Here is a 23,591-nt window from a genome sequence, read left to right as displayed (position 1 = left end):
TCGTGTTTCCCGTCCCCCGCCCGCGAGAGGCTGGGGTGAAAAGCGGCCCGACCTGTTTGGGGGTAGTGGGCGGACCGCGCGGCTAGTGGTGTGAGGATCTGAGCCCCGTGGTGGGGGGTGGAGGCGGCTCCTGCGATCTAAAGGGACTTGAGACTCTCACCGGCCGCGCGCCATGAGGGCCCTGTGGGTGCTGGGCCTCTGCTGCGTCCTGCTGACCTTCGGTGAGTGATCCCAGAGGAGCGGGCACCCCCGGACGCCCCCCCCCATTCCTCAAGCGCGGCTTCTTCTCGAAGGTTCTGGGGGCGTTGAGCCTAGGAGGGGGATTACGGGGCCTCCGTTGGGCCCAGGGGAATTCATCGCCTTTCCTCGAAAGAGGCTCAGGGGAGTTCGCACACTCTCCTCTGTGGAAGGGAAAGGCGAGGACCGAGAGCACTGAACTCTCGTGCTCATCTCCTAGGATTCGTGCTTAGAGGTCTCGAGCAAGTTGGGGTGGGGCGCCTCTCGGGCTCTGGGTCCCCTGGGAGCCTTGCGGGTGCCCCTTCCGGAGGGTTTTTGCCCGACGCAGGAGCGTTTGGCACTCTGAGCTTGGGGACCCTCGCACCCGGTCTGCGAGTCAGAACGCGGGTTTCCTTTCTTGGGTGCTGGACTGGGGACTGTGGGGCTCTGAGTCAGAAGAAAGGCGGTGTCAGCGTGTTTGCTTCACTTTTGCTCGAGCTTCTCTCATCTCTTCCCTCGCTCAGTTGGGCCCGATTTCGGTTCCTCTCGCAGGGGTTGCACAAATTCTATTGGTAGTTTGACCTGCGGTGTTGCAGGTCTAAGTTTTGGCATGGTCAATCGGGAGGCCTTGCCTCGGCCTGCACGCAACACGTGTGAATGTGGAAGGGACCTGGTATCAAGTCTGCCAGACTTGATTTATAAAGCATCCAGGGGCCGAGGGCCGAGGGCCGCTCTTCAGACGTGATGGCAGCCTCCGTGTTTCAGAATCTCCTGGAGGACTCAGGATCTGAACTTAAATAAGAAATATACCAAGTTGGGTTTACAGTGGGTCTTTAAACTAGTGGGTCCATTCCTCCGACCCCACCTCCCATATTTACCCCTGAATTTTGCAACCCCTACTCTTGCCCTGTTTGATTTTATTTCTTCTGAGAAGTACACGAAGCAACCACGATTTAAGAGTTTTCTGGTGTGAAATCTTTCAGGGTCGGTCCGAGCTGACGATGAAGTCGATGTGGATGGTACAGTGGAAGAGGATCTGGGGAAAAGTAGAGAAGGTTCAAGGACAGATGATGAAGTAGTACAGAGGTTTGTGTTCTTTTGAAACACATTAGCCCTTATGAACACGGGAATATAATCGCTTATCTTTTCTTCAGATGTCTAGATGGCATGTAACCCCCCAAATTTGAATACCTAAGAAACGGTCAAAGAAAATGTTAAGGCAATGAGGCATGGTTATCCCTAAGTATCTCCTAACTTGCCCCTAGAATGACTGGTCAGAATGGGATGAATTTCTTTTGAAAACTATTCGGATAACTAGATTGCAGAATATAAGCTCTGTGACTTTGGCAAGACCCATTGGTTTTATATGCAGTAAGTGTGTAAACTTAGTAGTTTTTGTTTTAACCTCTGCCCCCCTGTGGGGTGTGAACTCCTGACCCCAAGATCAAGAGTTGCGTGTTCTACTGACTCAACCATCCAAGTGCTCCTAAACTTCATAATTTAAAAAAAGATCTCTCTCAGTTGAGTAGTGTTTTCAAAGTTGGCCCCCTGGGACTTCATTGACAGTTTTGTAGAGCCTTAGAGGCCAAAGCTTCCCAGGCAAAGAGGCAGCCCCACATGCGAGGGAACATAGAAGTATGACCTTTCTTTTTATTTTTAGTAGAGGAAAGTCATGTTCATTTTTCTGACTGTTTTAAGAACTGAGTATTACAACTTAGTGCTAAGGTGATAAAATTTTACTGTGGTAAAATAATAGAAATAGTGGATTGGTAATATTTTATAATAGGCTTCCCTTTTACCCTTTTAACCCTTAAGACCATCCTCTGAGACCACTGTGCTTTCATCACAGAATCCCGTGTTTGGAGGGGGAACTAAGTAAGTAATGCGGTAGTTGTTTATCAACATTTTTTTCCTTAGAGAGGAAGAAGCTATTCAGTTGGATGGATTAAATGCATCCCAAATAAGAGAACTTAGAGAGAAGTCAGAAAAATTTGCCTTCCAAGCTGAAGTTAATAGAATGATGAAACTTATCATCAACTCATTGTATAAAAATAAAGAGGTAAGCAACAATGTAGTTGGGATAATACTATTTTCTCTCTGTGCAGTAGCACACTTGTTTACCTTTGTAATAAATATACTTAGGTAGTAACTCCAAGTTAGTAATTATTAGCACAGTTTAAATACCCAGTATATATAAAAATTACTGCTACTGTGGTTGGACATTTTCTTTTTGTCCTTTTTCCTCCAAATATATTCATAGTCTGCTAAACAGGGATGAGGGCAGCCACGCAAACCAAGGCCTGTTTGTTACATACATAAAGATCACTAGAATGAGACTAGAGTGTTACTAATCTTACCAGTTTGGGTATTCCTTACAGTTGTTACAGTCTTATGTGTAAAGAGCTGTACCTCCTTTTACCAAGAGAGTAGAGCCACTTCTGTACATGAGTTTGACTTTAAATTTGCTGTTTTATATATCTTGAGGGTAATTAAAGTATGTGTTAAATCTGGCTTCCATTTAGATCTTCTTGAGAGAACTGATTTCAAATGCTTCTGACGCTTTAGATAAGATAAGGTTAATATCACTGACTGATGAAAATGCTCTTGCTGGAAATGAGGAACTAACTGTCAAAATTAAGGTAAGCTTAAAACTTTAAACCTTTTCTTCTAAAGCAAAAAAAGAGTCCATAGGTATAGGGAATCTAAATCAGTTAAGTTAGGCCAGGTTATGCTGCAGTAACAGATAACCCCCCAAGCCCAGGGGCTTAAATTGGGGTTTCGCCTTTACGTGTTAGCTATGACTGCCTTTGTGCTACACAGTGGGTTTGAATAGTTGTAACAGAGACCATGTGGCCCACGTGCCTAAAGTATTTACTCTCTGGCCCTTTTTCAGAAAAAGTTTGCTAACCCCTGGATTAACTCATCAACCACAGGCCACTGTGGCCTTTGTTTTGTATCATCTTCACTCCTAGACACAGGCTGATTGAGTAGCCACCATCTGGAGTATAGCTTGTTGCCATGGTACAGAGAGCTTGGAGGGTCTCCCATCCCATAAAGGCTCTAATCTGAAAGCTACATTCTTGACTCCCACTTGCAGATCATTGGCCAGAACTGGTCACATGGCCTTAATAACCAAAAATGAAGGAAGCATATTCCTTCTATGTTTCCAGAAGACAGAGCTGGGAGTATTTCGTGAAGAACGTTGATCACCATAGAATCTAACAGTCATTCAAGTTTTGAACCTTTTTATTTTCTGTGAAAGAAATAGTCACAATATAAAATTCTATTTTTCTTAATTTTTTTTTCAAAAATAACTTGTTTGTTTAGTTCTGTCTCTGCCCTTTGCAATTTAGACCAGTCTCTGTCTTCTTTACATTGATACTTTATCAAATACACTGAATTTAAGGTTATTCTCTATAAAGAAAGATGCTTGCATGTAAGGTGCACATTTTCTGAAAAGGCCATAAAATACTATATGGAGAAAAATGACCCAGTTTAGTTTTCTGTATTGGAATTGAGGTGGCCCAAAGCCGGTAGTTTCTGAATATATAGCCCAGTATTTACTTACCATACTGTGAGTATTAAGCAAATAAAACTGTCCTGTTCTTGTCTTGCTTTCAGTGTGACAAGGAGAAGAATCTGCTACATGTCACAGACACTGGTGTAGGAATGACCCGGGAAGAGCTGGTTAAAAACCTTGGTACAATAGCCAAGTCTGGAACAAGCGAGTTTTTAAACAAAATGACTGAGGCACAAGAAGATGGCCAGTCAACTTCTGAATTGATAGGCCAGTTTGGTGTCGGTTTCTATTCTGCCTTCCTTGTAGCAGATAAGGTTATTGTCACGTCAAAACACAACAACGATACCCAGCACATCTGGGAGTCTGACTCCAATGAATTTTCTGTAATTGCTGACCCAAGAGGAAACACTCTAGGACGGGGAACAACAATTACGTGAGTATTACTGATTGCTGATGAGAAATAACCATCCTAGTGAGGATCTGGACTCTGAGCAAATCACTTACTCTGGGCTTTCATTCCTTTTCTATAAAATTGACCTGTTCCCATCACCTGAGGAAGTATTTTAAGGACCGCCTAAAGGGCAAAGAGTTTTATAATGGCTGCTATACATAGCAAAAAGTCGAAGGGTTAGCTCTTGCAGGAGAGAAGGCAAATTGAAGCCCTCACAGAAGTGGGTTGATTCAAGAGTTCCCGAGAAGCAAGACTTGGGAAAGAAGTATCAGATCTGCGGACGATTATGGCAAGGAGGCACAGCATGTTCCCAGGATTAAAGAAATTCCCCTCAGTTGGTGACAATGATAGACATTTGGGTTAGCTTTTTTAAGGTTTTCTGAAGATGGATGTGGAGGGTGGCAGGACTGGATGAGCGGATACTCTGGGAGCGGCTGTTGAAAGTACTGAACTATGGTAGTAACTGGCGCCGGGTGGGGACCGGTTGGAGAGAAAGGGTACAAATAAAGAGGCTGAAGAAAGTTTATCAAAGTTCTTCAGAGGAAGATGTCTCCTTTGAGGATGGTTGCACATTGTTGAATTCAAACTAGAATTTGGTCTAAGCCAGTAACCGTTACTTGTATAGATCTCATGACCAGGGTCTCTTGGTATTCGTAGCACTGCGAAGTAAACAGAGCAGCTTTTTGCCCCACCTCCACAAATATAACAAGATACTTAAATTTCCTTAATACCTAGGGAAGGACAAGTAAATACTGAGCTGTATGAAGCTACCAGCTTTAGGCCACATCAGAGAAATCCCATTTCAGAGATCAGTTGGCTTGCTCATTGCTAAGTGAAAATGTGCCTACAGCCTCCACTTTTTTTCTTAATCCAGTTTTAAATCTTCTCAACATAAGAATTATTAAATAGAGTGTAAGAAAGTATATATCAATCATTTTGACCAGTGTTCTTCACCCTAGAAGGTGAATAGTTCCTGTATTTATTTTCATAAATGGTATTTTAACAAAGACTAATTAAATGAGTCGTTTTAGTACTTTTACTAACTTTTCCAAATTTACCTTTCTCTGCCTCCGTTGTTCACAGTCCTCTCTCCTGCTGTCATTTGGAAGCATCACTAATAGTTACACCCCCATGCCCTCTCTGTTAGGTGTGAAAGAACATAGGTAAATTTCATCTCTTAACTACAGTGAGCTAGAAAATGACATCCCAAGAGGGTTGATGTCTCAGGTGATAGACAGGTGAGAGTACCTAGATGGAAGCTCCATGGAAGCAAACATTGCTAGACTGTTCCATTCCCAGAGCCTAACACTTGACCAGCAGATGTTTCTAGGAGTGAATATGGGTAATCAGGACAGCTTCGTGCACGTAGCATGGATGGCTGATGACTGAGTGAAACCTTACAAACCCTGAGCAAAGTTGCCATTTTCCTTCAAGTCCTTCTACCCCAGCATTTATTCAGCAGATAATCATTTGAGTGCCTATCACCTGTTAGGGTCTAGGACTCCAGTGGGGTATAAGACCAGTGCGGTCATTGCTTCCATGTGGCTAGTTCTAATAAAGAAGAAAAACATGCGTTAATTTCAGAGTGGCAAATGCCAGAAAGGAAGCTAGAGAACACTTCCCTTATCAGGAAGACTTTCTGAAATCGTGGTAAGTTAGGTTCCAATATTCTAGGAAGCAAGCACAGTATGTTGGAAGTTCCAAAGACATGATGCCCATTTAAGGGACTGACAGTCTAGAATGGCCAAAGGAAGAAGGAAAGAGAAGGCAAGAAAGTGATGAGGTCAAGGTCCCGCCTTAAAGACATTATTTCATCTTCTATTTGACTAATAAAATAGAAGCCATCAAACATATGAGTGCCTACCTACTTCTGTTCCCACCCCTAAATTAGCCCCTGCTGTACTCTTAGGAGCAAGTTTGTGAGGATTCAAAGAGATCATGAAATTAGCATCCAGTAAACTAGAACATTTGCTTCTGTCCTTCCTACTGTAAGGGAGGTATTCTACATTTTTCCCTAAAGCTGGTCACTACTACTGATCTGCTGCCTGCCTCCTGCCTCCTCAGAGGCTACGCATAAATTAATTCCAACCCCATCTTTTGAAGTTACTCTTTTCCACACACTCCCTCTTTCCCATCAAAATGTAAACATGTTCAAGTGTCAGAGGGGAAAGAAGAGAGGTGGTGCCACGCCCCCACTGATGTTATCTACCACCTTTCCATTGAAATAAGTCCCCAGTAATCTTGTCGCTAAATCCAGTCGATTTTTAGTCATATTTTAGTGAAATTTAAATTGAAATTTTCTTTTTTCCTGAGTTTTCCTCTTGTTTCCTATATAATTTGCTATCTATATAACACCATCCGCGTAGTACCTAGTTTCCATGACCCTGAATATCTTTTTGTTTCCTTTGCCTGTTGCTTAAATGTTGACAGTATCTCTCTTTCAAAGATAACTGTCAGTCCTTCCTCATTATTTTTGTGTTCCTTGTGCAGTCGTCTTACCGTGATGGATTTGGCTTCCAGTTCTTGCTCAGGGTTCTCAAATCTCTATTCTTAGTCTGGATCAGGAGTCAGCTGACTTTTTCCCGAGGGCCAGCTAGTAAATATTTTAAGCATTTGGACAGATCTGTTATATGTCACAACTCTGATGTTCTTGCTCGAAAGTGACCATAGACAATACATGATGAGGTTGTGTCCCGGTGAAATTTCTTACGGGTGTCAGCCATAGTTTGCCAATCTTAGATTGGAGATCTAGGTCTAGATCTCCCTACTGGGTTCTTCATTCATATATCCAGTGGCCTTTTGAATACCTCTAAGATGTAACCATCATCTTGAACTTGGATCCACAACTGAACTTTCCTCCAACCCCACACCACTAAGAAAAATGTTCTGAAACCAGAGGCTCAGCCACTTCATTAGCCTGCGTCATCATGAATGATCTGCCTCTTGTTAATGGCACTAAACTGTAAGCTTTTTGAATCCAGAAGGGACCCATGATACAACATGGGCCATATTTATTTATTGGGAGCACAAACACCAAAACGTGTGCTCCACACTGTGTTTGAGGGTATGTTAAAGATGTGTTATTAGTGGTGAGTGGAGGAGGGATTTGCAGAAGGGACAGTAAAGAAGAAGAAACAATGCTGCAATTTTCAGTATTAGAACTATCTAAGCCAGTGCTGTCCAGTAGAGCTCTAGAAGTATTCTACCTCTGCACCGTCTGGTATGGAAGCTACTAGGCACATTTGTCTACTGAATACCTAGAAAATGGCAGTGCAATTAAAGAACTAACTTTAAATTTTATTAAAAATGAAATCTTAAGTACTGTTTTGGACAGTGGAGATAAAAATAATAAGATTAATTTCCTAGCTTTTTTAAGGAATATGTTTTTAAGTGTTCACTCTCTATAGGAGAGAATTTTTTTTTAAGGTTTTATTTTTAAGTAATTTGCACACCCAACATGGGACTCAAACTCTCAACCCCGAGATCAAGAATCTCAGTCTTCCAACTGAGCCAGCCAGGTGCACCTGATTATCTATGATAGTCATTAGATTTCTAAAGTAACTATCAGAGTGCATGTCATTCCATTTTTCTCCAGAATATTTCAGTGCCTTCTTACCTTTTTTTTTTTTTTTAATTTATTTATTAGAGATCACAAACAGGCAGAGAGAGGAAGAAACAGGCTCCCTGCTGAGCAGAGAGCCCAATGCAGGGCTCAATCCCAGAATCCTGGGATCATGACCTGAGCCAAAGGCAGAGGCTTTAACCCACTAAGCCACCCAGGCGCCCCAGTACCTTCTTACCTTGAGCTAATTTAACATTTCGGTTCTTCAAATGAAAAAACTAAACACACAAAACCTAAACAAAAAACCCAACATATTCAGAAAATTGGAACATTTGCACTGTTTACTTGGAACTAAGGATATTTTCCACTTGAGGGACGCAAGGAAGAGTCTCCCCGCTACTGTACTCCTGTTTGGTATGTTTAGCTCACCAACCGTCGTTGGTGAAAACCAGGCCATCCTGGATTACACCAAACTGCTGGCCATTAGCTTTACCAGGAAGGTATTTTGAATTTTATTATCAAATCTTTTAAACCAAGGATGTCTTTCAATAAATGTCCTATTTTCCTTTCAGACTAGTTTTGAAAGAAGAAGCATCTGATTACCTTGAATTGGACACAATTAAAAATCTCGTCAAGAAATACTCACAGTTTATAAACTTCCCAATTTATGTGTGGAGCAGCAAGGTAAATCTACACTGACAAAATTTATGTGTATTATGTGGGCATATATTTAAATAACACTTAAAAAAAAACCAAGGGCTCAGTGTGTTTCTTTCAGTGCAGGATACTCAGGATTTTCATATTGAAGACCTATTTTTTGGAGCTGTCATTGCCTTTCATACTCGCTAGACAGCATTATGAAATAAAAGAATTTAACTGTAATTCTGCTTCTACAGACTGAAACTGTTGAGGAGCCCATGGAGGAAGAAGAAGCAGCAAAAGAAGAAAAAGAAGATTCTGATGATGAAGCTGCAGTGGAAGAAGAAGAAGAGGAAAAAAAACCAAAAACCAAAAAAGTAAGTCTGGTTCATCTCCACACTAAAGTGTTCAGGACATGTTTGAGAAAACACAGAAACCCAAGTATGCACAGACTGATCGGAGTTAAGTTTTAATTTTTTAAGGACTTTTTTTCTCCAGATTTAAGTCTATAGGCCCACCTTAAAAACAAGAACTAAATTTATTTGCTAGTGTGTATGTTTTCTGCCTGTGGGAAGTTTTAAGTAGCAAACACAGATCATTTTTAGGCAGTTTTCTGAGTTCTATATATTGCCCAGGACTAGCTTATCATATTCCAAGTTTTAAGATCTTAAAAATCTTTCTGCATCTTTTGTCATACAGATATTAACCATAATATTAGCTCTCTGACCTCTTCAGGTGGCAGAGCAGGTGGAAGTAGTGGTAGGTTTGAGGAATATTTATTGTAAGATGTTAGATTGCTGTAAGTCCTGAAGTAGGAATAATTAATGTGTATATATCCTTCTAATCTCAAAACAGATATTTTCAAGAAGTAACATTGTAGCTACTTAAATAATGGAAAAAACCTTTAGTTGGCTTTCTGTCAGTTATAATGGTAACGGGTTGCCTTCTTTGCATTATAGATCAGTCTTAAATGTTGAGAGAATTATTTTTGAATTTTTCTATCGCATTGGCAGGAACCACAGTAGTTTAGCAAAGTTCAGCAGTGCCTATCGGTGCTTCCCACATTCATCTGAATTGTCCTAAGGTTCTAGTTCCTGCTGGTATCACTGGGGCTGGCTGACCATGTACTCTGACTTCAGGTAGAAAAAACCGTCTGGGATTGGGAACTTATGAACGACATCAAACCAATATGGCAGAGACCATCAAAAGAAGTAGAAGAGGATGAATACAAAGCTTTCTACAAATCATTTTCAAAGGTAAGTATTATTTTATAATGTGATGAACATTACTAAATCAAAAGCGTTTTTTGATTGTTTTATAACTGTTTCAACACAGTTGGTTTCCTTTTTAATCTTGTGTGTTTCATATTACGTATGCATTTTAAGAATTTACTCCTGAGGAGGCATAGGCTTCACCAGATGGCCAAGGGGTCTGTGTTACAAAAAAGATTTAACTACCTACATAGGTAGGTGGATGATTGCCATAAAATGTATCTTACATTGAATGGCTTTTAACATTATTGGCTTTCTTCCACTCAAGGATGAGTACCTTTTATTTTTTTAATTTTTTTGAGAGCCGACATACAGTGTTCCATTAGTTTCAGGTGTACACTAGTGATTCAGTATCTGTGTACTCTGCTGTGCTTCCCACAAATGTGCTACCATCTGTCACCATACAACACTGTTCCAGTGTCATTGACTATTCCCTGTGCTGTACTGTTTATTCCCATGACTTACTGATTACATAAGTGGAAGCTTGTATCTTTTACTCCCTTTAACCTGTTTTGTCCATTCCCTACCCTCTCTGGCAACCATCAGTTCCCTGTACCTATAGGTCTGATTCTGCTTTATGTTTGTTGATTTCATCTGGCTTTTAACCTAACCTTTAAAAAGCCTATGTAAAACCTCAAACATTTATTGTGAGATTGTATGCTTAAGAATAATTACTAGATCTTTGCTTCCTTACCTATTTCCTTTTACTGATCCTTTTTAACTGTAGAATCCAAAACTAGCATTCATTAAGATTATTTCAAGTTAATATTTCCTCATACAGCATTTTGTACAAAACATTTAGCATGGCTAGATAAAACTTGACTTGCTGTGGTTGTGTTTGTTCTTTAATCTTTATTCTTTTGATTTGTTTCTTAACCTTCTTTGTTTTCCTTACGTTAACATCCAACCATCCCTTAAGTTTTATTTCTTAAAACTGTCCTCTTGGTTCTGCCTCCACTTTTATTCCCATGAAGAGTCTTCAGTTTATACAAATGTAACATACTCTCTTCTGGGATAGCTGTATTAGAAATGTAATGTGAGCTACATAGGCACATTTTTAAAAGTTGAAATAGGGCGCCTGGGTGCCTCAGTTAAGTGTCTGCCTTCAGCTCAGGTCATGATCTCTAGCCCTAGCCCCATGTTGGGCTCCCTGCTAGCAGGGAGTCTGCTTCCCTCCTCTCTTTAACCCCCACTGGTGCTCGCTTGCACGCACACGCACTCTCTCTCAAATAAATACAATCTTTAAAAGTTGAAATGGGTGTGGTTAATTTTAATGTTTTATATTTTGTATAAATTTTATATTTTATTTAATCCAACATACCCAAAATATTTTTATTTTAACATGTAATCATTATTCAATTAATGACACGTTTGGGTTTTTTGGGTTTTTGTTTTTGTTTTTTGTACCGTATCTTCAAAGTCTGGTTATCTATATTTACATTTAACCCATAAGTATCCCAATTTGGATTAGCTGCATTTCAAGTGCTTAGTACCCACAAATGGGTACGGTAATGGATAATGCAAATCTAGGAAATTTGGGTTTTTTTATTTATTTACATACTTCATTGTAGCCACTGCTATAGTCCATATCCCAAAGGAAGAAAACTGTTCCTGAGAACTTCTCATGGTGGAACAGTACACTCATGCAGCATTGTATACTGTCAATAAGACAAGATGATTTTTCTCCCCTGTTCTTTGACAAATGTGGAACCTAGACTCCTCCATTCTCCCCCGAGTTTAGGAGATCCAGTGATGCTGTTTATTGATGATGATCAGTGATCATCAGCAAAACCACCGTGTCTAGCCAGTTCGAATAGCGGTCTTGACTGTTCTTCTTTCCTCCACACCCCCACCCCCACTTTTGTTGGTGAGAGAACTTTTTTTTGCTAAATAAAGGCTTATCTTAGGGTGTATCACGTGATGAATCACTTAGCCTTTGCACTGCCTTTTTCTGGTGCCTTTGGAATGACTAAATGACATCTTTCCATAGGAAAGTGATGACCCCATGGCTTATATCCACTTTACTGCTGAAGGGGAAGTTACCTTCAAATCCATTTTATTCGTACCTACCTCTGCTCCACGTGGTCTGTTTGACGAATATGGATCTAAGAAGAGTGATTACATTAAGGTGAGTTTTTAAATGTAAAAACTGAGTTTAGAATTTTAAAGTTTAATTTCCAGAAAGTGACTTTCTTTTTCCCCTGCTTAGCTCTATGTGCGCCGAGTATTCATCACAGATGACTTCCACGATATGATGCCCAAGTACCTTAATTTCGTCAAGGGTGTTGTAAGTATCTAAAGATAACGAGAAGGGGGTCCTTAAAAAACGAGGGTTGGAAGTAATTTTTTTGGTTTGTTGGTTTGGTTTTTTCACAGTTTCTATCGCTCATTGAACTTTTCTTTTGCCGTCTAAAGGTGGACTCAGATGACCTCCCCTTGAATGTTTCCCGGGAAACTCTTCAGCAACATAAACTGCTTAAGGTCAGTGTCTCTGGGAAGAGACTGGCTGCCTTTCTCTTTGGGCTTCAGAGGACAGGCTCTGTTAGTGGAGTCACCAGATATGGAGACTAGTCCTTGGCTCTCTAGCTGAAGAACTTAATTTTATTCTGGAATTATTAAATCCTAAGAATCTGATTGTTTTCTCCCTACTAGTTAATGAGAGTTTCAAACCGATAGAAAAGTTGAAAGAATTACATAGTAAACACCTATATAAGCCCACTGTCTGGTCTAAAGATAGAACATAAATGTCAAAGTGATCTTGTGACTGTTTCCACTGACAACTTCGTTTCTGCTCAGTGTGACACAGGCTTGCTCACCATTCCCTGCCGCTTGATAAGTGGCAGTGACAGTGCCTGGTCTTTTTATCTTTACCAATATTCCTCTGCTGTCTTAAATATGGTAGGGTCTCAAAAGTTTGAGAGGACATTCTTTAATAAGTTATTCTTTAATTTCATGTAGGTGATTAGAAAGAAGCTTGTCCGTAAAACTCTGGACATGATCAAGAAGATTGCTGATGAGAAGTACAATGATACTTTTTGGAAAGAATTTGGTACCAACATCAAGCTTGGTGTGATTGAAGACCACTCAAATCGAACACGTCTTGCTAAACTTCTTAGATTCCAATCTTCTCATCATCCAAGTGACATTACCAGTCTAGACCAGTATGTGGAAAGAATGAAGGAGAAACAAGACAAAATCTACTTCATGGCTGGGTCCAGCAGAAAAGAGGTGAGATGAACTCCTGTCAGGCATCCTGATACATAGCCAACTCTTGAGAAAGGAAAAAAAAAAAATGTCATGGTGAACTAGAGTCATCATGAGGCCTGGTCAGTCACTGACAGAAAAGTCATTATATTCTCTGCACTTCTTATTTCTCCACTTGTAAAATGGGATTGTTCCTGTATATATAAATGTAGATACTAAGGTGAACAAGTATGCCAAGGCTAAATCTTGGAAACTTCATCACTTCTCTTCATGTTATAGGCTGAATCTTCTCCATTTGTGGAGCGACTTCTGAAAAAGGGCTATGAAGTGATTTACCTCACAGAACCTGTGGATGAATACTGCATTCAGGCTCTTCCTGAGTTTGATGGCAAAAGGTTCCAGAATGTTGCCAAAGAAGGTGTGAAATTTGATGAAAGTGAGAAAACGAAGGAGAGTCGTGAAGCAGTTGAGAAAGAATTTGAGCCTCTGCTCAATTGGATGAAAGATAAAGCTCTTAAGGACAAGGTATTCTTCTGGAAATTAGAACTTGTGAAATTTTAGCGTCTGCATTTTCTTTTTTTGTTTTGTCAACAAATTAAACTTCACTTCTGGTTACCTTGTAACCACTAAAAGTTGTCCAGAACAGTGTTTAATACTGTTAAATTTTGGTGAGGCTGAGCTTTAAAAAAAATTTTTTTAAAGATTTTATTTATTCATTTAATTGACATAGGGAGAGACAGCAAGAGAGGGAACATAAGCATGGGGAATGGGAGAGGGAGAAGCAGGCTCCCCACCAAGCAGGGAGCCCAAAGTAGTGCTCCATCCCAGGACCGGGAGATCTCGACCTGCGCTGAAGGCAGACAAATGCTTAACAACTGAGCCACCCAGGTGCTCTGAGCTTAAAATGTATAAATTACAGGGGCCTGGCTGACTCTGTGACTCTTGATCTCAGGGTCATGAGTTTGAGCCCCTTGTTGGGTGTGGAGCCTGTTTTTTGTTTTTTGGGGGTTTGGGGTGTTTTTTTTTTGTTTTTTGTTTTTTGTTTTTTTGCTTTTGGTTTTTTGCTTTTGGTTTTTTGGTTCATTTGTTTTAAGAGAGTATACAAGCAGGTAGAGGAGGGCACCTGAGTAGCTCAGTGGGTTAAGCCTCTGCCTTCGGCTCAGGTCATGATCTCAGGATCCTGGGATTGAGCCCTGCATCGGGCTCTCTGCTCAGCAGGGGCTTGCTTCCCTTTCTCTGCCTGCTGCTTTGCCCACAAGTGAGATCTCTCTCTGTCTGTCAAATAAATAAATAAAATCTTTAAATAAATAAATCTTTAAATAAATAAATAAATCTTTAAATAAATAAATAAATAAATAAATAAATAAATAAATAAAATAAAATCTTTATTTTTAAAAAAAAAGGTAGAGGAGCAGAGGGAACTCAATCTTTGAACCCTGAGGTCATGACCTGAGCCAAAATCAAAAGTCAGAGTCTTAACTGAGACACCCAGGCACTCCTACTTTAAAAGAAAAAAAAAAAAAAAAAATGGGGGCATTTGGGTGGTTCAGTCAGTTAAGTGTCTGCCTTCGGCTCAGGCCATGATCCTAGGGGCCTGGGATCAAGCCCCACATTGGGCTCCTGCTCAGTGGGGAGTCTGCTTCTCTCCTCTGCTACTCCCCCTGCTCTCCCGCTGTCAAAATCTTCTTAAAAATAAGTTAATTAATTAATTAGATTTAAAAAGTGTTATAAACTACAAAGAACTAAAAGGAAAACAGTGGTTTTTCTGTATGTGGATACTATTCAGTTTTTTTCTTTATTACTGAAAATTTTCTGTAGTTTAATACTGTTTTTTTTTCAAATGACTTAAATTTTTGCTGTTTAAATTTGTTTCATGTGCTTCAAAGGTTTATTTTTTGAAAATTTCAGATTATTAAAGATAAGAATCTTTTGAAAATCTGAATAAGAGATATTTTTAGGACTTGCATCTCTTTGTGCTGAATCCTTAGTTACTGAATGACCTTAACTGTTTGTACTTACATGTATCTCACTTTTGGTTTCTTATCCTAAGATTGAAAAGGCTGTGGTATCTCAGCGTCTGACAGAGTCTCCATGTGCTCTCGTCGCTAGCCAGTACGGGTGGTCTGGCAACATGGAGAGAATCATGAAAGCTCAGGCATACCAGACGGGCAAAGACATCTCTACCAAGTAAGCCTCCTTGGAAGGTCCCTGGCAAGGTGTTAGTTCTTGTCCGGCCTGCCTTTAGCAGATGATGTCAGCTTCTGTACAAAGAGCTGATGGCATTAAGCGTCCCCCACTCCTGCTTTATATTAGATGACACAAGTTTACAAGTTTTCGGATTCCTCTGCTCTGACATTAGACTGATAAAGGAGAGGTGTTGGGCTCATGATTTATTTTATGGTATTTTTATACACAAAAGGAAATTTTCTTAATCTGTGACATACATAGTTTTTTATTTTTGCTCTCGATTATATACTTGGCCTGGTATCTGGGCTTCTTGGACATTTTTAGATACTAATAGTTACAGAGGAGGTTAATGACAATGACATTAGATTAATGAATTCAGTCCCTTTTTTTAAGTGCCATCTCCCCTTCCTTCCAAAATGCCCCACAAAATAAAGGGTATTGGGCCCCTGAGAACAAGTTTATGAACTAAAGGGCTAAGTACTAGAGTTACACTGGGTCTTCAGTATCCCTTATTTTCAAGAAATATATATGCCAAATTTATATTTTAAAGTCACAGCAATAGTCTTGAAAATGACTTCTTCCCTGCTTTCATTTTCCCTTCTCCCACCTGGAATTTTTTTTTTAATTTGCTCTCTGATCATCCTACGTTTCCCCAAGGCCTAGCTTAGGATTCTTCTCACAAGTGTAGTCTCCATTGTCACAATTCCAAAACTTTATCTGTATTTTTTTATATAAGGTGCATTCCATATTTAGTGAGACTCTACAAGTATAAGGTTTCCACTGTAAAATGCTAAAATGGCATCTTGCTTACATGTCTTGCCCCCCTCAAGATTTTATAGATTATAAAATTCAGGGGGCGCCTGGATGGCTCAGTAGGTTAAGCCTCTGCCTTTGGCTCAGGTCATCTCAGGGTTCTAGGATGGAGCCCCACATTGGGCTCTCTGCTCAGCAGGGAGCCTACTCCCCTCCCCCACCACCACCCTCTGCCTGCCTCTCTGCCTGCTTGTGATCTCTGTCAAATTAAAATCTTTAAAAGAAATAATAATAGAAGCGCCCGGGTGGCTCATTGGGTTAAGCCACTGCCTTCAGCTCAGGTCATGATCTCAGGGTCCTGGGATCGAGTCCCGCATCGGGCTCTCTGCTCAGCAGGGAGCCTGCTTCCCTCTCTCTCTCTCTCTGCCTGCCTCTCCGACTACTTGGGATTTCTCTCTGTCAAATAAATAAATAAAATCTTTAAAAAAAAAAAAGAAGAAGAATAAAAAAAAAATTCGTTTGGGAAACAGGTTTCTACTTAATCCCATTGCAGCAGTATAGCAGTTATTATATAAATGTCTGTCTAATTCAGTCATTTATTAATGGGAAGTTCTCTTCCATCCAGCAAACACTTACCTACTGTATCTTTACCTTGGTGGTCTAAGTAGACGTCACTGCTGTCTTTCTGGCAGTAGGATAATGGATCAAGTCGTAATCTTCTAAACTCTGCATCTGTACCAGGTATACCAAGATAGGGATAGAGGTAGCTCCTCCCTCTCCTCAGCTGTAGGAGGGAGGACCGTCCCAACTGACAAACATGATGAAGGTAGACTAGAATGCATTGAGAGCTGAGCTCCAATAGAAGAAAGAGTTTATCCTGGAACCATATTGGTGAAGGCATCATGGTAAAGGTAGTAACAGACCAGCAGGCAGAAACTGCCTGGTTGTTTCCGAATTCTGTGGAACACCGAGCTGCAGTTAAGTGAGAATAAATTAAGAGTCGATGGAGACGGCACTAAATCCATTCATCCATTCAGCAAAGCTGTAGGCACTTGAGATGCATTAGTAAATAATTCTCTTTACGGCACTCTTCTATCACACCTTGCCCATCCCTATTTAAAAGGCAAAGCATGGTGTAGTGATATAAATAGTGTTGATTTTTTTCCCAGGAGTTCTCTGTAATTGTAAAAATGTATAGAACATGGAAAATGTATGGATTCTGAAATTTGATGTTTCTTTTTTTTTTTTAATTATTTTTCTTAACATATAATGTATTATTTGCTTCCGGGTACAGGTCTGTGAATCATCAGTCCTACACATTTCACAGCACTTACCCTCCCCAATGTCCATAACCCCACCACCCTATCCCTACCCCTCAGCCCCCAGCAACCCTCAGTTTGTTCGGTGAGATTAAGAGTCTCTTATGGTTTGTCTCCCTCCCAACCCCATCTTGTTTCATTTTTTCCTTCCCTACCCCCCCCACAGTCCCCCGCCCTGCTGCTTAAATTCCTCATGTGAAATTTGATGTTTCATAATGGTCATTTTTATCCCTTACCAGTTACTATGCCAGCCAGAAGAAAACATTTGAAATTAATCCCAGACATCCCCTGATCAAAGACATGCTTCGACGGGTTAAGGTGAGTGATATTGCAGCCTTACTCCTTTATCTTTTAATTGGACTACTTTGTACCTTTTAATATTAATGTGATGTCCCTTCTTCCATCTTAGGAAGATGAAGATGACAAAACTGTTTCAGATCTTGCTGTGGTTTTGTTTGAAACGGCAACACTGCGGTCGGGATATCTATTACCAGACACTAAAGCCTATGGAGATCGAATAGAAAGAATGCTTCGCCTGAGTTTAAACATTGACCCTGATGCAAAGGTTTGAAATAATTTATGGAATGTTCAAATCCTCCAGTGTCACACACTGCTAGAATTAATAAGAAATTCCCTTTTCATAGACTTTTTTTTTAATCTGTCTCCCTTTGTTAGTGTGACTGTTAACTAATTAGCATATTCACTCTACAGTTGTGGGTAGAACAGGAGTGAAGTTAATTATAATATTACACATTTAAATGAATAAAGTGAAAATAGACCCAAAATACTGGATCCATGAATGAGTTCATACATGTTGCCCTTAGGTGGAAGAAGAACCCGAAGAAGAACCTGAAGAAACAACAGAGGACACCACAGAAGACACAGAGCAAGACGAGGAAGAAGAAATGGATGCAGGAACAGACGAAGAAGAAGAAACAGTAAAGGTATAGCAAGTCAAGAATGGGGCTCGCATTTTAGTTCTTGGAAAATTAGGCAAACTTCTTTTTAGTTCTGGTATTAGGCCTATGTAGCTTCCAGAAGTCAGACTTCAGGAAATCCGCCAAAAAAACAGGCTTCTAATACCAAATTCAAAAGCTGAAGCCAGTCCTTTTTTTCCCTCTAAATGAAGTATATGCTTTCATCGTCCCATTCCGTTTGTTTCTTTGTTTTAGCGTCCATTCTTGTTAAATAGATTTTTTTAAGCCCATAAGGCTTCTATAGTCTGCCACCTGCTTCTTCCTTACTATATCGCAGCAGTAGGCCCATTTTTAATTCTTGATTATTTGTGTCCAGAGGCCATAGATCCTACTGTTGAGTTCTAAATTATTTTTCAGATTTATAGGTGAGGTTCTAGCCTACCTCTGAAATAATGGAACTTTGTGGGGCCCATTAGAATTGGTTTTTTCTACACATGAACCTTCTGTGAACTAACATTTTTTCATGTCTTCTGATTTTTCTCTTTTCACAGAAATCTACAGCTGAAAAAGATGAATTATAAATTATACTCTCACCATTTGGATCCTGTGTGGAGAGGGAATGTGAAATTTAAGTCATTTCTTTTGGGAGAGACTTGTTTTGGATGCTCCCCCCAGCCCCTTCACCCCTGCACTGTAAAATGTTGGGTTTGTGGGTCACAGACAGAAGTGGGTTTTTTTAGTTGAATTTTTTTTAACATTCCTCATGAATGTAAATTTGTACTATTTAACTGACTATTCTTGGTGTAAAATCTTGTCATGTGTATAAAAATAAAAAAGATCCCAAATATTCCATGTCATGCTTGTCTTCATAATGATTGTACATACTTAGCTCTTTTTTTCTTTTTAGTCCTGTGTTTTGGGGGTTTTTCTCCCTTACAAAATAATCCATACAGATTACAGAAAAGTATTTTTTAGATCAGTATTTTTAAAAAGTCACCTATGTAGAGAAAAGACAGTGTTCCTTACAAAAGAATCCCAAATAATATATGCAGATACACTCCCCCTTCCAGGAGGTGGGGCTTAACTCTTCCCTTTTTGAAAGTGAACTAGACTTAGTGGCTGTTCTCTAGAGTATGGAAAGGGGAAAATAGTAACTTTGTAGCAGAGAATCCTGGCAGACACTACCTTAACCTGGTGGTCAGGGTTCATTTCCCCAGTGATGTGTATCCTTGACAGGATGTGGTAAGAAAGGTTCTGCAGTCTTTACCATCAGACACACAGTATGTGAACCGTATTCTTTAAAAGTTTCAAGGTCAAAACCAAGGACAGAAATAGACTGAAGACCTGGCAACTAAGCGCACTCGTTGCCTGGATTAAACTGGTAAAATTTAGTCTGGAGTTCATAGTTCTTTGGTTTTGACCTATGGACCAGCATTCATGAAAACAGGAAGGGGACATGGGGCTCTGCTATCTGCAGTTTTCCTGTAAATCTAGAGCTATTCCAAGATAAGGGTGTTTTTCAAAACACCCATTATTCTACAACAGGTAGATTGTAGATACGGAGTGATGATACTCATCAAGCAATCATTTAATTCCTTCTGAACTGTAGTTTTTATGGGAGAAATAGTTTTCTCTAGTTTCATTAATTGATAGTCATCTGAAATGGTAGTCTATTTTTTAACTGGCTTTGGTGAGAAAACCTGAGTTGTATATTCAGAGATCATGGAAATCAACTTTATGTACTATAAAGTTTTGTCAGGGACTAGATTTTCCTATTAATTTAGGACCCTTTTCTGGGCTTTCTGTATTTGTCTTATGTGTCTGTCCTCTCCCACCCACGCTATTTTTCTAGGCTTAGTTTGCAATGATCACTTTGAAAGCTAATTTAGTTGATTTTTAAAAATCTGTTTCCTTTCCTTTATAAGAAATAAAATGGGAGCTCAGTTATAAAGAAACATGCTGTAAAAGTACAGCTTCCTTTCATGATACTATATTAGCCTTCAGTCATAATATTTGTTTCTAATTTTTTGGTCATCATAATTTTTAATTTTTAATAAAGACATATAGAAAAGCCATCGAATTGCATTAAGTTAATAGCATCTGGAACTTGCTCCTCATTATTCTCCCAATTACAAATTCTGAGTGTACACTATTTCCAGCAGGAAGCTTGGAAAGCATCCTATTCCCATAGTTTTGGGTAAAAACAGTAGATATGTCATATACACCTTGCAAAACTACCGTTTGACCTAATTTAATGACCAAACACCTTGCAACTGGTCTATCTTGGGTGGTTTTTTCCCACAGCTCTATTAAGGAACACCTAGTACTACATTTAATTTTTGGTTTGTGTAAGTCACAGATTTGGTTCTCCAAGCTGCACTGAAATGGAGTTTAGTATACAGGCTATTTATTAAGGAATGCCCCTACATCAGCACATGTGGAAGGAAAGGAACTGGGATGGAGCAGAGGGAGGGGAGAAGCAATGCAGGGCCAAAGAGCCCCAGTCAGCTCAGAGGGAAGGGAGCTAACAGGCCCCTCCAGAGTTGTGCTGAATGGCAGGAGGCGTGGCTCTGAGCAAGGCCACCCTTTAGCTGTTAAAGTCCCTGCAGAAGCCAAGACAACTGAAGGCTGCTCAGTGAGAAGCATCCAGTGCCTTTCCTCAGAGAATCTACTAATGCATTTCCAGGGCCACCACAATGCATATTTTGCACAATAGGGGTCAACTTCAGAAAAGGATACCTTGGTGAAAGTCACTTAGAATCATCAGAATCAGCATGTATTGAAAATGATGGCACTTCTACTTTCAGTATATTTTTAATAGCTAGAAAATCAGTTTTCCCCCTTCATAAAGCCATTGTCTTGTAGAAGTGGATTCAAATCATGACTTTTTCTCTCAATAGCCAGACCAATCATCTGTACCTGTCAATGAAAGGTATGGGATGGGGAGGGGGAGTGAGTGACTTTAAAGTAGGGTTCACTGCATTGGACCATATGGTCCACCCAGGGCATGGGTGGGGACCTTCCCTGTGCACAAACTGGCCCCAAGGGGTCGATCCTTTCTTCTTCCAAAAGGTGAGCAACATCCCTAGCTCTTTATTCTGGAAAGTGTTGACGGGTCTCTCCTCACTGATAGCCACAAAATGCATTATCAAAGTTACCAGTTTTGTGTTCATATACTAAAATTAATGGAGAAATAGAATTTGAAAATGCTCATTGGCAGAGGGAAAAAAAAATGCACCTAGTAAGTTCAACTGATGAAACTAGTTGAGAGTTAAAAAATGATTTTATTATTGATTTATATTAAAATCAATAAATTGATTTATTATCCTAAAACCCTTGGGAATTCATATTATTTGAGGGAGTTAGGCCCCAAAGTTAGAATTACTGAGCTTTGGAAACCATTTTTTTGTTTGTTTGTTTGTTTTTTGTTTTTTTTCCTCAAATGGCTGTTGAATTTATTTCCTTGATCAATAATGGTCCTGGCAAAAATTAGTTAACCAACTCTGAGACAACTGTAATGAAATACTAATTTTAAAAATCCATGACACCTTGATAGAAATTAAAGTTTACACAAACAAAAAAAGGAGCCTTCAATATTGCCAGCAAATGAAATGAATGTAATATGACCGACGGGACAGCAAGAAGGCTTTTATACGTTTATATTTGACACCTGACCATATTTTTAGTCACCATAATATCTTCTCTCCAGATTTAAAAAAATAGTATGCTGATTTCTATAACAAAGCTTTTTTTCGTACAAAAATCAAACAATGGCCAACAAGTCACAACAGTGCAATAGGTAGAGAATAAAAAACCGCATCAAACAGGTGCTGAAAATAAATAGTAACTAGGAGAGGACAGAGCCCTCGTGGGGTGGAAACCATTTTTTAATTCCTTCAACCAAAAAAACAAAGGTAAACTTTTTCCAGCCTGATATAAAACTCTTGCAATTGGCTGTGGCAAGATTCACCATTTGTAAAGTATAGAATTTTAAAAATATGTTCAATTTCATTTTTTAATTAACATATAATGTATTATTTGTTTCAGGGGTAAAGTATAAAATTCTAAGAAAATAAGTATTCAGGGGTGCCTGAGTGGCTCAGTCAAGTGACTGACTCTTGGTTTCAACTCAGCTTATGATCTCAAGGTCCTGGGATCAAGCGCTGTATCAGGCTACGTGCCTAACACGGAGTCTTCTTGCAACACTCTCTCTCCCTCTCCCTCTGCCCCTCCACCCTGCGCTTGCACACACACACACACACACACACTCTCTCTCTCTCTCTCTCTCCCTAAAATGAAGAAATCTTTAAATTTAAAAAAAAAAATAGAAAAAAGTATTCAATTAATGGCAGCTGTGAAATTTGCTCCAGAAAAAGTCTCATCACAAGGTCATAGTAAATACCAGCAAACAACCAGTCTCAACGCAAAGCTTTGTTCTCCAGCCTTCTCCCTGGAGTGAGCCACTGCTCCTCCATCATCAACAGAAAGACAGATCCTCCTCCTGTGTTGAAGAATTTGGTAAGGTACCAAATAACACAGCTGCAGAAAAGAAAGAGCTTGTATATAGACTAGAAATAAACCATTTCATTTAGTTGCTTTACACTGTTAAACCAAAAAGGGTATTTACTATGGCATATAAAACACAAACATGTTGTTTGCATTTCCGGTTTTAAGATTTCAACAATGACCCCAAAGATTTATGTGATGTAGCAATTAGCTAACTGGCTAAGAAGCAAGCCTACATCTTACCTTTAAGAACACAAAATTCTAAAAAACTTCTTTTGGAAAAATAGCCCTAAATGGAAAGCCAATTGCTCTATAAATTACTTTTGTCCTTTATTTATAGACTCAGAGAAAGACTTGAAATATTTGTTTTAGTTTCCGAGGGCTGCCATAACAAAGTATCACAAACTAGATGGCTTCAAACAACAGAAATGTATTCTCTCAAGAGTTCTGGAGGGCAGAAATCTAAAATCCTGGTGTCAGCAGGACCATCCTCTGAGACTCTGGCTAGAACCCCCTCCTTGCCCCTTTCTGGCTCCTGGTGACGGCTCTCCAGCCCTGGCATTCCTGGCTTCCATGACTCCAATCTTTGATCTGTTGTCACATGGTGCTCTCCCTCTGTGTCTTTCTATACATGGCATTTTCCTCTTATAAAGACATTAGATTAGATTAGGGACCCAGCCCAATGACCCCATCTTAACTTCACTTTATGTGCAGGACTCTATTTCCAAATAAGGTCACAAAACAGGTACTGGGGGGGGCGGTGGGTAGGACTTCAACATCTTTGAGGAGAGGACAAAATTCACCCCATGGCGAAGCTCATTTAAGCTTTTCATCTATTTTAAAATATATTTTCTAAGAATAACTACATGGAAACATGGTTTCTCAAATTTGGGGATAAAGAACTTATGACAGTCCGAGTGACATCTGCTATAATTTTAAGTACACAGTTCCAAAAGAACTTCAAACTTTAAATGTTTCAACTTAATTCAGTTTGGTACAAATAGCAGTGTCCAATTTTAGAGAAATATTAACTTCACACCATAAGC

General features: G+C 39.7%; 1 protein-coding gene across 1 annotated transcript; it reads left to right on the top strand.

Annotated features, from left to right (window-relative positions):
* Positions 1–27: 27 nt before the first annotated feature.
* On the top strand, positions 28–18,886 carry HSP90B1 (heat shock protein 90 beta family member 1). Its single transcript, XM_045084771.1, has 18 exons — positions 28–221; positions 1,200–1,302; positions 2,134–2,275; positions 2,739–2,855; positions 3,838–4,169; positions 8,322–8,433; positions 8,646–8,765; positions 9,528–9,644; positions 11,650–11,787; positions 11,869–11,946; positions 12,075–12,140; positions 12,618–12,887; positions 13,143–13,388; positions 14,914–15,050; positions 17,362–17,440; positions 17,532–17,687; positions 17,947–18,066; positions 18,591–18,886. Exons 1-18 carry the CDS (start codon positions 173–175, stop codon positions 18,618–18,620), a joined length of 2,412 nt encoding a protein of 803 aa, XP_044940706.1. The 5' UTR covers positions 28–172; the 3' UTR covers positions 18,621–18,886.
* The last annotated feature ends 4,705 nt before the right edge of the window (positions 18,887–23,591 follow it).

The sequence above is a fragment of the Mustela putorius genome, unplaced genomic scaffold, assembly GCF_011764305.1.
Source record: "Mustela putorius furo isolate JIRA1106 unplaced genomic scaffold, ASM1176430v1.1 tig00000788_pilon_pilon_pilon, whole genome shotgun sequence".
NCBI lineage: Eukaryota > Metazoa > Chordata > Mammalia > Carnivora > Mustelidae > Mustela > Mustela putorius.
The sequence above is the reverse complement of the archived record's forward strand: the minus strand, read 5'-3'. Positions and strand labels throughout refer to the sequence as shown.

Coding starts and splice junctions, on each gene's coding strand:
- HSP90B1 (XM_045084771.1), top strand. CDS start 173: ATGAGGGCCCTGTGGGTGCTGGGCCTCTGCTGCGTCCTGCTGACCTTC. Junction 1,303..2,133: donor GATGATGAAGTAGTACAGAG/GTTTGTGTTCTT, acceptor TTTTTTCCTTAG/AGAGGAAGAAGCTATTCAGT. Junction 13,389..14,913: donor ATAAAGCTCTTAAGGACAAG/GTATTCTTCTGG, acceptor TCTTATCCTAAG/ATTGAAAAGGCTGTGGTATC.